Raw genomic sequence first — 11,785 nt, 5'->3', positions numbered from 1 at the left:
AGTAAGAACTAAACCCCTCAAATACAAGCATCTAATCTCACTGCACAGGGAGCAGGTTTCACGAACATTTGCTAGGCTCAGAGCTAGAAGAGCTGAAGCTCACTCTTCACCTTCCTCTGGATTTTTGTTTCCTCTCTTTGTAAGTGGAAATGGCATTTTAACCTTTATTAAATACTTTCCCACGTGAAGGTTTCTAGATTATTGCACAAATAATCTATCCAGTTTTCCAGATAGGAGTTACTTCCTGAATCCAGGTAATCAACAAGTGAGGTTTATATTCACCCTAAATGTCATCTTTTTTTTTTTTTTTTTTTTTTTTTTTTTTTTTTTTTTTTTTTTTTTTTTTCTATTATTATGTTTACATTCGGGCCATGATTTGAAGAGGAGGACATTGAAGAACCTTCTCATTACTGTGGTTCAGGCTCAATATAAATGGAAATGGTTTGGTATTGATTTCTTACAGTACTGTTTTTAACTACAATACTGGTATTTTGCCACTCAAGAAATGTTAATTTTCAGTTAAAACTGGTAAGGAATGTGGGAAAAAGAAAGGCTGTTTGTCAAAATGCCAAGAATTATACTTAACTCCCTTATCTTTAGGGACTAGACCTCTCAGCTGAGCACAGCCCAGATGATTCATATGTACAAAGAAGAGTTGCACAGAGGCAGAATTGACAAAGCCTTATGATGAAAAAGGTCACTCTTCCTAGGCTCATAAATGATGGCAGCTTTACAACTGTAGTGCAACAAATCTGTTTTTATTTATTACCCACAAAATTGCATCGTTTCCTAAGCAGCAAAGTTTTTAAAAAGGGCTTATTTACGCATGACTAAATATTTTCCCAATGAACCCTTGGTTTGTCTTGCAACCCAACCTTAGTTTATTTAACAGTGAGATTGCTTTCTCCAGGGAAGGCAGTCGGAAATGGGGGATGGGAAAGGAGAAGTTGGCTCTGTCTACAGGGCACAGCTGCTCTTTGCTACTAGCCTCCAACAGAGTAATACATCAGTAATTATTTGAAAGTCAGACAGTTTCCCTGCTTTTCTTGCCAGACAAAACTCTGAGAACTGAGGAGTGGAAAGGAGGATAAAGGATTTTCAGTTTACTGTTTTCCTACTCGTTACTTTTTTTTTTTTTTCCATGTTAGCAGCTACTGCTGCTATTAGTTTTCTGATCTTTGTACCTCCAGAGGCCTCACATGCTATGCATACTCAGTTTTAGCACTTAAGCATTAATGTTTCTAAGTTTATGAAATTAGCTTTTACAAAATGTTTCAGCTGTTTTACCCAATAGCTTCCATCTTCCATTCTGATTCTGTTTTAGGAGTGATTTAAATAAACACTTGGTCTTTGCTGAAGAAAGGTGAAGACAGCCAAAAACCTAGAAAATAAAAACATACTTCAAGTGGTCCACCAGTCAGCTGTGGTTTAATTTAACCAAAAATAGGAAGTAAATCTAATCTTTGAACTACTCCCTGAAAGTTATGAGTCAGCCTCTATTTACACTAGAGAAATGATGGGAAGTTCCCACCACTGCTAAAAAAATCATGCCATCTAAAGAAATGTCACATTTTCATCACAGTTCACTGAGAGTTTCGGGAGGAAAAAAAAGAAAAAGAAAGGAAAAAGAAAGAAAAAGGAAGATGAATAACATCTAAATAAGCTCATACTTTTGGAAAATCACCCTGAAAGATAGGAAAACAAAATGAAACATGAGTAGCTACTACAATGACCCACAGAGCCAGAACTAGATTCAGGCATAATGTAGGATGTAAATCATGACTCTGTGACAGCCTCCTCCAAAGACAAGAGGTTGTATGGGACTTAGGACCAGACAAAATCTGAGGAACTCCTTATGTGACTGGGCACATCAATTCAAGTGACATTTGTGGAGAAGTGTTAGCCTAAGAAGCCCTCAGACTCTCAAGAGATCTATCAGCTCTGTGCAGGCATGGCAGAGAACTCGTGTCAACTGATCCTGTTCTGCAGCAGCACCTGGCAACGGGGACAAATACTCTTGGGCATCTCAAATGGCACTAGAAATGTATGTATGGGCAACTAAATAAAGCCCTGAGTGTTAACCAGTGCAAACTTGCTACAGCAAGAATGGAGGGATTTGAATGAATTCTGTATTTGATTAAATTCTAAAGTACTTTTTACAAAAAAAAAAAAAAAAAACTCAAACCAACAGAACACTGACTTTATCCAGTGCAAGTTATTAGAAAATGCTCCATATTCAACAACTCTAAAAAGAAAAATAGGCAAATATAATTTATTTGTATCAGAATGGCACAGAGAAGACAAATACGCTACAGCTAAGTAACACAGCAAGTCCTTTTTCACAAATCATGCATTTAAAATTATGTGTTCACTTTTTAAGTATATACATGTTAGACTAGTGAATATGCAAGAAGTCTTCATTTATGGACCATTTTATTTCTGTGCCATTAGTCAAAAGAGAACATAAAAGCAAACTTAGCTAAAAGAGAGCAAATTTCTTCTTCCACTCCATTTTGCCTATTAAGCTCTTCTGTATGTTTTGCTGTTTGAAAATTAATTTTGTTAAATGCCCCAACAAAACATGAAGTTTATCTCCCTGAACTGAAACAGAAACAAAGCTTCTCACTTCCCTTAAAAGACCAAGAATAGAATTGAGGATGAAATTAATGCAAATAGAACTGCAAATAACTACTATTTTTCAAATATACAAAAATGTGTTCTAGTAAGTTTAGTAGGTGAACTGTCTGAGTGATTTAAAAAATCGAGAACATATTTTTTAATAAATAATAATGTAAGCATTTACAATACTATTTACTGCATTCCAATAACGACTTCAATTTAAAAAACATATTAAATGCTAAATTGTCTTTATATAAAACAGAAAATGCAAAGAACCTGAAATGTTACATATTACTATGTGCCTTTTTTCATAAGTTAGTAAATCACAGTTTAACCCATGACTGTCAATTTCTTGAATTATGTAATGTGCAAACAGACCATAATAGTAGGTAAGGGAAACCAAATCTATCATTTAGAATGAAGTTAGAATCACAAAATGGATTTATATTTTATGTGTCTGATCTTTTGCACAGCAAGATTGTTGAAAATGTCTTTAAGATGTGTCTTGTGTACAGAATCTAGCCACAATAATGATAAAGAAATACAAAAGAATAAATTATAATGTAATTGAAATGAAATGTCAAAATCCCCAGAATTTCCATGTCCTCAGTCTCACAAGATACGACAGTAGTTAAAGATTTCATTTCTGTTAAATTTAACTAACTTATAAAGTCCATTGCCAAAATATTTTAAGGAAGTCAAAGGAAATGCAGAATATCAAAACATACACGTTTTTACATTTATCTGGATAATGATTCACATTTCAAAAAATAGAGAGACAAATGTGATTTCACAAGTCATATGCCAACTGCAGACTGCTTAAGGAATCAACCTCATAGAGAGCACTGTGCTGTACTATTTTGGAACTTTTGGTGTAGATTACTGGCATGGAAATAAAAAAGATTGACCTCATAAAAAAGAATTTAGTCACCAAACAAGACATACCAGAGTTCATTTCCACATGCTGAATTCCTGCCCAGCATTGTTAAACCTCTTCCACTCTCTGCATTCTCCTTCCCCCTTTCCAAAAGAAATGCAGTGGTAGTTGTCTACCTTGTGGGAATAACCAGCACAAAACTGAAGTCACTGTCCATAACAAAACTCAACAGACCCCTGCTTTTGTCTGGTGTGGTAGTTTCTATATCCCTGTAGGAGATAAAAAACACATGCAAATCTTGAATACTAATCTTCTCAAGGTCAGGAAGCTTTAATTTTTGTTCCTCTTCACTACAATGCACATTACTTATATTTATTGCCTCTTATGACAGTTATAAACAATATGTGATCAACTGTGTCAGTGCTTATACAGTACACTATAAAAAACATTGCTTTTTTCAACCTGGGAAACCATGTTCTTTAATACTAAACATCTTGGTAAGGTCCATTTTTATGACATGAACTGTGGTATAAATTGGGGGGGGTTGTTTTGGTTTGGCTTTTTCTTTGTTTGCTTTTGGGTTTCATGTGATTTGTTTTGGTTTGTTTTGGTTTGTTTTTTTAATTTTTTTTCCTTTCAATTACTCCACCATATAGGATCTGCATTACTTAATCCCCAAAAAGGGCATGCAGATATAGTGTTAGCATCTACCCAGATGTACATGGGAAAAAATATCCCCATAACCAAGGATCAGAAGTGCATACAGGATGATGAGCTTTCAGAGCTTTTGAAAACAAGACCAGGTCCAACATAAAATGGACGTTTTTGTAAGGCAAAGGATAAGGGACTGAACTGAAAGTTGCTGTAGCTGAAAGTACTCCCTCCCCTGGCCAAAGCATTTAGCTTTCCCGTGCTTCAGAGTCACTATCTATAAAAGGGCTGCTTTGTAATCCATCCTCCTTTGCACATTATTCTGATATCTATAACTTGGCAGCATTCTAGAAGCTGAAGCGATATTTTATTTTGGTGAATATTTAAAATCATATAGGGGATACAAATATTAGCTGCAGTAATGCCTCATGTTGAAATGCCTTGTCTATATATTCATATCACAGTGTTATGTTTTTTACCTCAAAGCACTTCGATTAATTGAGCTTCTTACCACCACTCACAACAGGATTTTATTATTCCCATTTTGCAGATTAAAAAAAAAAGTTAAATAAACCTTTACAGTTTAAATAAAAAAGACAGCTAAAGTTAAAACAAAAGTTTCCGAAAGCAAGGTTTCCATCTTCATATTCTGACTTGGCTATAAAAATATAGCCATATTTCAAGTTAATTATTTTTATGAATTTATAGTTAAATACCTTGATACCAGACTTGTGCTTCTAGTCCTAAATACAGAGAGCCTTATGTTATTATTTGGCTGTGCAGATCAAAACAAAACTTTGAGAACACACACACACACAAAAAGGTGTTTCATTTTGCTATGATTTTTACAGTCTAAATCTATGGTTTCTAGCTCAGGCATCCCTGTGATACTTTAAGGAAAATCTTAAGCCAAATCTCCAGTTTGCTGTTGCAACACCTTTCTGGAAAGAGAGTAGTACATGAGAGTAGTACAATCCAACCAAACACTCACTCTTTATTGCGCCTTTCCACAAGGTGGTTCCTTAATCACCTTGAAGGCTAAAAGAATTGCCCCATATGGTGACTATCCAATTCCTTTTCTAAAATTTTACATATGTACAGAAAGAGTACTTGCCGGGGCATGCATACATGCATATGTCAGAGGCATGTTTCCTGCTGGGATATAAGCCAAGGTATAGTTCTTTCTGTGTGCAGGTGTTTTTCTCTACGCTGGAATCTTATCTCTGAGCAGTGGATACTGTACACACACACCTTTATATATGCCAAAATGCAAAGAAGCCAAATAAATGTGAGAAATGCCTAGGAATCATAATTTCGTATTAGTCAGAAGTCCTATATTAAGAAGAAGATATTTCACAGTATCTTAATGATCAATTTTGCCTGGTGATAAAGAAAAGCTTTTTAAATGCCTGGGTCTCTTGAGACTTTTAACAGAAATTTATTTGTACCTTCTTTGCCTCAGAATATAATTTCTGGCTTGCATTGCTTAATAATGTATAGTGAAAAAGGAATACTCCTTGAAACCCAGGCAAGTTGTGGATGTCCCTGGAAGTGTTCAAGGCCGGGCTGGATGGAGATCTGAGCAACCTGGACAAGTGGAAGGTGTCCCTGCCCATGGCAGGGGGGGTGGACGGTTCCCTTCCAACCAAATCCATTCTATGCTTGCTTCTGTGATCCCATGATTGTCAGGGACAGGTGAGAGTACTTAAAAATTCTGTGGAGCCATTACTCAAGGACTGGTTTCTGGCTGCAATTTAAAATCTGGCATTGTCATTTTAACCAGACACCGACAGGGTTATCCTTGGGCTTGCAATCCACCGAGCAGCACAAACCCACAGCGACCTCCGAGCGCTGAAGCTGGCTCGGCAGCGCGTCCGTGGTGCAGGGGAACAAGGAGCACGGCGGCGCTGGGTGCCCCGGCTCGGCCCCGCCGCCGGCACCTTCTCCTTCTCCCTGCGGACACGCGGCCGGCTCTGCCAGCCCAGAGCGCGCCCGCCCGGCCCTGCCGCGGCTACACCCGCGGCGAGAGCGGGTCTGCCGCCTCCCACAAGGGAAAATCTGGGCGCGGAGCGAGGACAGGGAGAGAGGAGAGAGGAATGGAGGAAGGGGAGGGAGGGCGGGAGAGGAGGGAGAAAGAGGGAGAGGATGAAAGGGTGAGGGAAGGGAATGGGGGGAGAGGGGGAAAAAAGGGAACAGACTGCGGGAGGGAGGAAAGGCGGAGTAGATGGGGAGAGGGAAGAAGGAAAGGAGGGCAGGCGAAGCCGGAGGGGGCGGGGGAAGGAGCGGCACGGGCGGACGGGGAGAAGAAGCGCCGCCGCGCCCGCTCGGGGCTCCCTGAGGGCAGCGCGGCCCCGCCCCCCGGAGGGCGGAGCGTCGCGCGCGGCCCCGCCCCGCTCCCTTTGTGCCGGGCCCGCGCGCGCCCGCCGCAGTCGCCGCCGCTTCCCGCCAGGGCAGCGCGCGCCCGCCCGCCCGCTCCTTCTCCCCCTTCTCCCTCCCCCATTCCTTCCCATTCCCTCTCAGCGCTCCCCCGCTCGCCATGTCGCTGGGAGCCGGTCCCGAGGCGGGCTTCTCCAGCGAGGAGCTGCTGACCCTGCGCTTCCCCCTGCACCGCGCCTGCCGCGATGGGGACCTGCCCGCCCTGTGCGCGCTGCTCCAGAGCTCGCCCCGCTCCGACCTGGCGGCCGAGGATTCCTTCTATGGCTGGACGCCCATCCACTGGGCCGCGCACTTCGGCAAGGTGGGGCCTGGCTCAGCGGGCGGCGGGAGCGGGGGTGGGAACGGGAAGGAGAAGGAGAAGGGGAAGGAGGGCGCGATTCCCGCTCGCGCGCAACGCGGCGCCATCTTTACCCCCAGCGCGCGCTGTGCCGGGGGGCGCCGCCGCCCCCCCCTCCCTCACCGCCTCCTGCCGCTCCTCAGGGAATCAGCCGTGGCGCTTGGCTCCCGTCCTGTCCCCGCGGTCACTGAGGCGTGGGTGGCGCAGGTCACGGGGCTGGCGGCACCTGCCGTCTCGGCATCGCTCATCCCACCCCCGCTGCCGCCGGCGGCCGCCCCTCTCCCTCCCGCGGCTTTCCCGGGGGGCGGCGGCGGCCCCGCGCTCGGGCCGACAAACGGGAGCGGATGGCGAGGAGCAGCCGGCCCCCCTCCGGCCACCCCGGCGGACGGCGGCCATGCGGGCTGGAGGCACCGCCGCCCGCGACCCCTTCCCCGCCCTCGGCTGGTCCTCCTTCCCGGGGCGCCCCGCGCTTTGTCTGCGCGGTCTGGCCGCCATCCGTGCCGTCCTCGGGCTCCGCACCTGGAGACCGCTGTGTTGTGGTGCCCGTGTTATGGCAACCGGCTCGGTAGGAGTTTGGGCAGAAGGTGTTTGTTGTGCCTGTAAGGCGCTCCTCTTTTGCCTTCAGTAGGAAAAATAAATTGCGGATCATACGTGCGGAATTTTCTGCATTGGCGTCGTTGCATTGCAGAAAAGACCGAAAAATAAGAAGTAGCTACGCTAACTTCACATCTTGGAATGAGTGGTATTATAATTTATCGATTTTTATATGTGCATTTCCTCTTTCTGATGCAGTATCTCAGACTATACAGGATTCCAGCCTAGAGGGTTATGATCTCTTCTTTCCCTCATTGATTTGTCTGAGTTCAGAATTCGAGGGGCTTTTGTTCTTGTTCTCCCTCCCATTTCCCACATACTTCTATTTGCTTATTGGTTGTGTGCCAAAGGAGGAAGATTGATGTACTTAAGCACTTGTCATGGTTTATAAAAGGACGTTAGGAGATGGTTTCCATACATTATGTGATCTTATCTGCCATTGCTTCTTTGAGAAGCTTTTAGAAGCAGCTTTAGCTAAGTAGTCTTCCAGTCCTAAAACAAAGCAAAACAAAAAAAACTAAACCCACAAAATCCAAAATGTAGAAGAGTCTTTTATCTGTTCAGGAAGAAACTAATAATCTGCACTCTGAAAAAAGTGGCGTGCCTTTATTTTCCCTCTGAAGAACACCCACAGAAAATATTAAGATACTAATTGGCCTTACAGTCTTCGGTTTCTTTTCTCTATCTTGTGAGAATTTCTATTCAGTACAAGCTTCTGGCAGTCTTGCTTTTGCAAGGTAGTGGTTGCTGGATTATCAGGTACAGATTTCGGATAGTGTATGTGTTGTTTTGTTTTTTTCCTTTAAGCATCTTCAGCTTTCTGCTAACCATTCTCGGTTGAGTGAGCTTTTGTGTGCATTCCAGTTTCTGTTGGAGAGACTCTTGCAGAAATAGCAAACAAAGGGAACAAGTCGGCCTGCAACATCTTTTGCTTGTATTTGCTATATCCGTTCTTAGGTATGGGCAAAATTTGATGGCTGGTGGTGTTACGTGGGGGGGAATCTGACAGATTAAATGAGATTTGCAAAGGTGACATAGGCTGTAAATGGGTTTTACAGAATTTTGCATGTATGTTTTTTCCTAAAAGTTATCAGATCTAGGCAGCAGTTAGTGAAAGTTACGTACATACCTAAGTTGTCTAGTCTAGTTAAGTTGTGTTCCTTTCTCAGAGCCAAGGCTGCACAACACTTTGCAAAAGTTACAGTAGTGTAATTGGATCCCAAACTCGACTGGCTTTGTGTTTGTGTGGCATAGTTACATTTGTACCTTTCACCAGTTAACAGAGTATTGCCAGCAGTGACACAAGAGCTGCTCAGATGCATGTCTTATATTCGTATTTATGGCTTTTTTGTTTCCCAAATTCACATTCAGAAAAACAAAATGGAAAATTCTTCTGTTTCTCAAAGCACTACAGTTCCCAAATGTTAATTTTTGAAGTGTTCATTAACAGTTACTGAACAGGTCTCTTTCTCTTCACTTCTTTGTTTTTCTAGATTTTGTGGGATTTTTATTTGTTTGGTTTTTTTCTTTTCCTGGAAGAAATTATATGATGATAGAACTTCATGTCTGTCTGCCGATACACGGCCAGTTAGTAACATGGTCCACCAGACGTGTATTGGTTCTCACTGCAGCTCTGTAGGAGGCTGAAAAGACAAAACTGATTCAGTTCTTTTCTGGAACTACTTTTAAGCAATGAAGTCTAAGCCAGTTCATACATGTACACAGGTGTGTGCCTGCACACACACCAGGAGTCCAGGTTTGGTGAAATTCAAAAAGTTTTCTCTCCCTCTGCCTGTGGCACAGGTTGAACATGGAAGGTGGTTTCCGTTCATCCAAGGGCAGTACAGAAGAATTTTCCAGGAAAGCTGTGTATAACTACATTCCTACATGCAGTTGTAGATATGCTTCAGGAAGGCAGTAGCAGCAACGGTCAAGTTGGTTATAAATGAATACATGAAAGAGGAAAGGTGTTTTATTGGCGGGGCAAATACTGGTGTAACACCAGTAAAATGGGGTCTCTTATAACTAAAAGTGAAAACACAGAGTTCTTGAATAACTTATTCTAAAACATACTTCTACAGCTTGCAGGTAATACTTAAAGTAACAGCAAAGTCAGTTGGAGGTGACGTGCAGCTCATGTTTCTAGTTGTAGTATCTGGACATTTAATGACAGCACGGACCTCCTTTTAGAGATAGTAGCAAGTGCAGATTTAGTTGCTGTGTTGAGTACCTGTGGTGGAGTTTGCATTTTCAGGACATTCCCTGACTGCAGGAAAGTGCTAATCTCCTGAGATGTGAATTAATTCCCATTAGAGTTTCTGTATTTTAATTGGAGTTAATTGTATAGTGCCCTAAATTACCCTGGTATTCCATAGATTTCTGAGAAGATGGGTCAGAATGTAAAAATGCTAACAGTCTAAAAAAGCTGTCAGAGCAGTAGAAAATATAGGGCTTGTATTAAAAAAATTATTTTGGTTTTAATTTTAATTCACTTTGTTTTGAACTAATCTTAATTTTCATTTTAATCACTTGCAATTGAATTTTTATTTTATCTGACCACATCTATTTGCTTGTGCTCTTCTCCTGCTTTTGCTTTTTGTCATTTGACTGTTATTATAGGAAGCAAAACAGTAGTAAATATGTTGTGTTTCTTTTGGAATGAAAGTGGTAGAGCTAAAAATGCCTGTCTCTTGCTTGGTATTTGCCAGTGTTGTGGCCTATGGGGAGGCCTGTCTTTCTTCACAAAATCATTTTAACTTCTGCTTTAGGTTGGAAAGTATCCACTGTATTAGATTTCGGTTATTTAATGAAAATGGACTTGTGTGTCTTGATCTCAAGCATAAATGATCAAGTGAGATGTTGGTTTTTTGTCGTGTTGACTTTTCCTGTTCATGGATGTAATTCATCTCATTCTTCCATATTGTTGGTAGAAGCAGGTTTTTCTGGCAGCCGTGATAGGGAAGATCCATACTCCAGCTTTTAATGGGATGAAATGTGGTATTCCTTGTTAAAGCCCTATGACTCTAAAGTCAGAGTCTGTGAAAAAAACCCCCGATGTTTAAAAATGAAGTTGCGTGGATAATCACAGTGTGTGGCCATCTTAGATTTAAACAGTGCAGGATAGTGCTGGTGAATCAGTGTCTCTGTTTTTCCCTTTTCAGTTGATGGGCTATAATGCCTGTCTAATTAAGGAATTCTTTCATCCCCGTGCCTCTGCAGGAAGTATTATTCTTTCCTGAAGTTGTAATGTTTGCCTGGAAGTGTTTTCAAATTAACTCTATTAATAAAGTCTATTGTTCTAAAAACTGGCTGAAATTTATTTTTGCCTTCAGTTACTACGCATGAACCTCTTGGTGCAGCTGGAGGAGTGTTTTTTCCATCTTGTGACTTACTAATAATTGCAGTGTTACAATTTAATTAATAATTACTAAGGATTGACAGCAGTATTATAGGTGCTAACATGTGAACATCAGGGAAAGTCTAATATTGGCAAATACAAAATGTAGTTCAGTAGTCTAGTGTTGGAGTTAGAAATTTTCTTACACCAGTTATTTGATGTGATTTTTTTTCCAACAAAAGTGCTTGTTTTCTTTTGAAAAGATTCTTTGGTGATGTTGATGCTTATGGAACTAGATCCATTAACATGCAATATTCCAGTTATCCTCACTCTTACTTAATGCAGTTAGTGAGTTCATGGTACAATTGTGTCCAGCCTTAACTCCATTCCACTCCAAAAAGATTACTTCTATATATTGCCAAAGGATAGGGTTCATATGTGTTTGCTTGAATTATATGAAGGAAGAAAACAAATGAAGTTCACAACATATTTGCGAAACTGATATAAAATACTTCATTACAGTGGTTGGTACTTTTATCTCATGTGTGTAATTCAGCAGGATCAGGAGTTTACAGGTTAAGACAGGGAGAAAGAAAGGCTGATGTACCACAACAGAGAAAAATGTTATAATCCTGATGTTGATGCTTCTGTCCGAGTCAAGCTGCCAGCCCACATTCAGATGATTTTTAATTGTTGCTTCATGGACAGACTGACTATTCCACAGCTGTGGTGTGGCTGATGTTTTCTTTAATTGTAATACACTGAGACACCCACAGTGTTTTATATGAACCAGTGCCTGAGCCGGTGTAAGGGTCTTTGTTTTGCTGTTGCATTTGTATGCAGTGGTATTTGTTTTCTACCCACAGTAAATGGATGCCTAGACTAAACTGTTTATTTCAGCGTAGTGAGTTCCTTTTCCTATCAACAAGACAAT

The 11,785-nt window shown here is 41.5% G+C and overlaps 1 protein-coding gene and 1 long non-coding RNA gene across 3 annotated transcripts in view; one reads left to right on the top strand and one right to left on the bottom strand.

Moving 5' to 3' along the window:
• Positions 1–328: 328 nt before the first annotated feature.
• On the bottom strand, positions 329–7,113 carry LOC310922484. The gene is made up of 3 exons (XR_014592440.1): positions 7,044–7,113; positions 3,673–3,765; positions 329–1,381 (listed from the first exon to the last, which is right to left on the bottom strand). It is a non-coding gene; the product is annotated as an uncharacterized lncRNA (long non-coding RNA).
• ANKRD10 (ankyrin repeat domain 10) overlaps positions 6,589–11,785 on the top strand; it is a 36,615-nt gene continuing 31,418 nt past the window's right edge. For both annotated transcript variants that reach the window (XM_083883057.1, XM_083883058.1), the window contains exon 1: positions 6,589–6,884. In XM_083883057.1, coding sequence (XP_083739183.1) covers positions 6,684–6,884 — 201 coding nt within the window. In that variant the 5' untranslated portion in view covers positions 6,589–6,683. The remainder of the gene's footprint in view (positions 6,885–11,785) is intronic.

Source organism: Zosterops lateralis (genome assembly GCF_965231275.1).
Source record: "Zosterops lateralis genome assembly, chromosome: 2".
Taxonomy (NCBI): domain Eukaryota; kingdom Metazoa; phylum Chordata; class Aves; order Passeriformes; family Zosteropidae; genus Zosterops; species Zosterops lateralis.
Note: the sequence above shows the minus strand (reverse complement) of the source record. Positions and strands in the feature narration are given on the sequence as shown.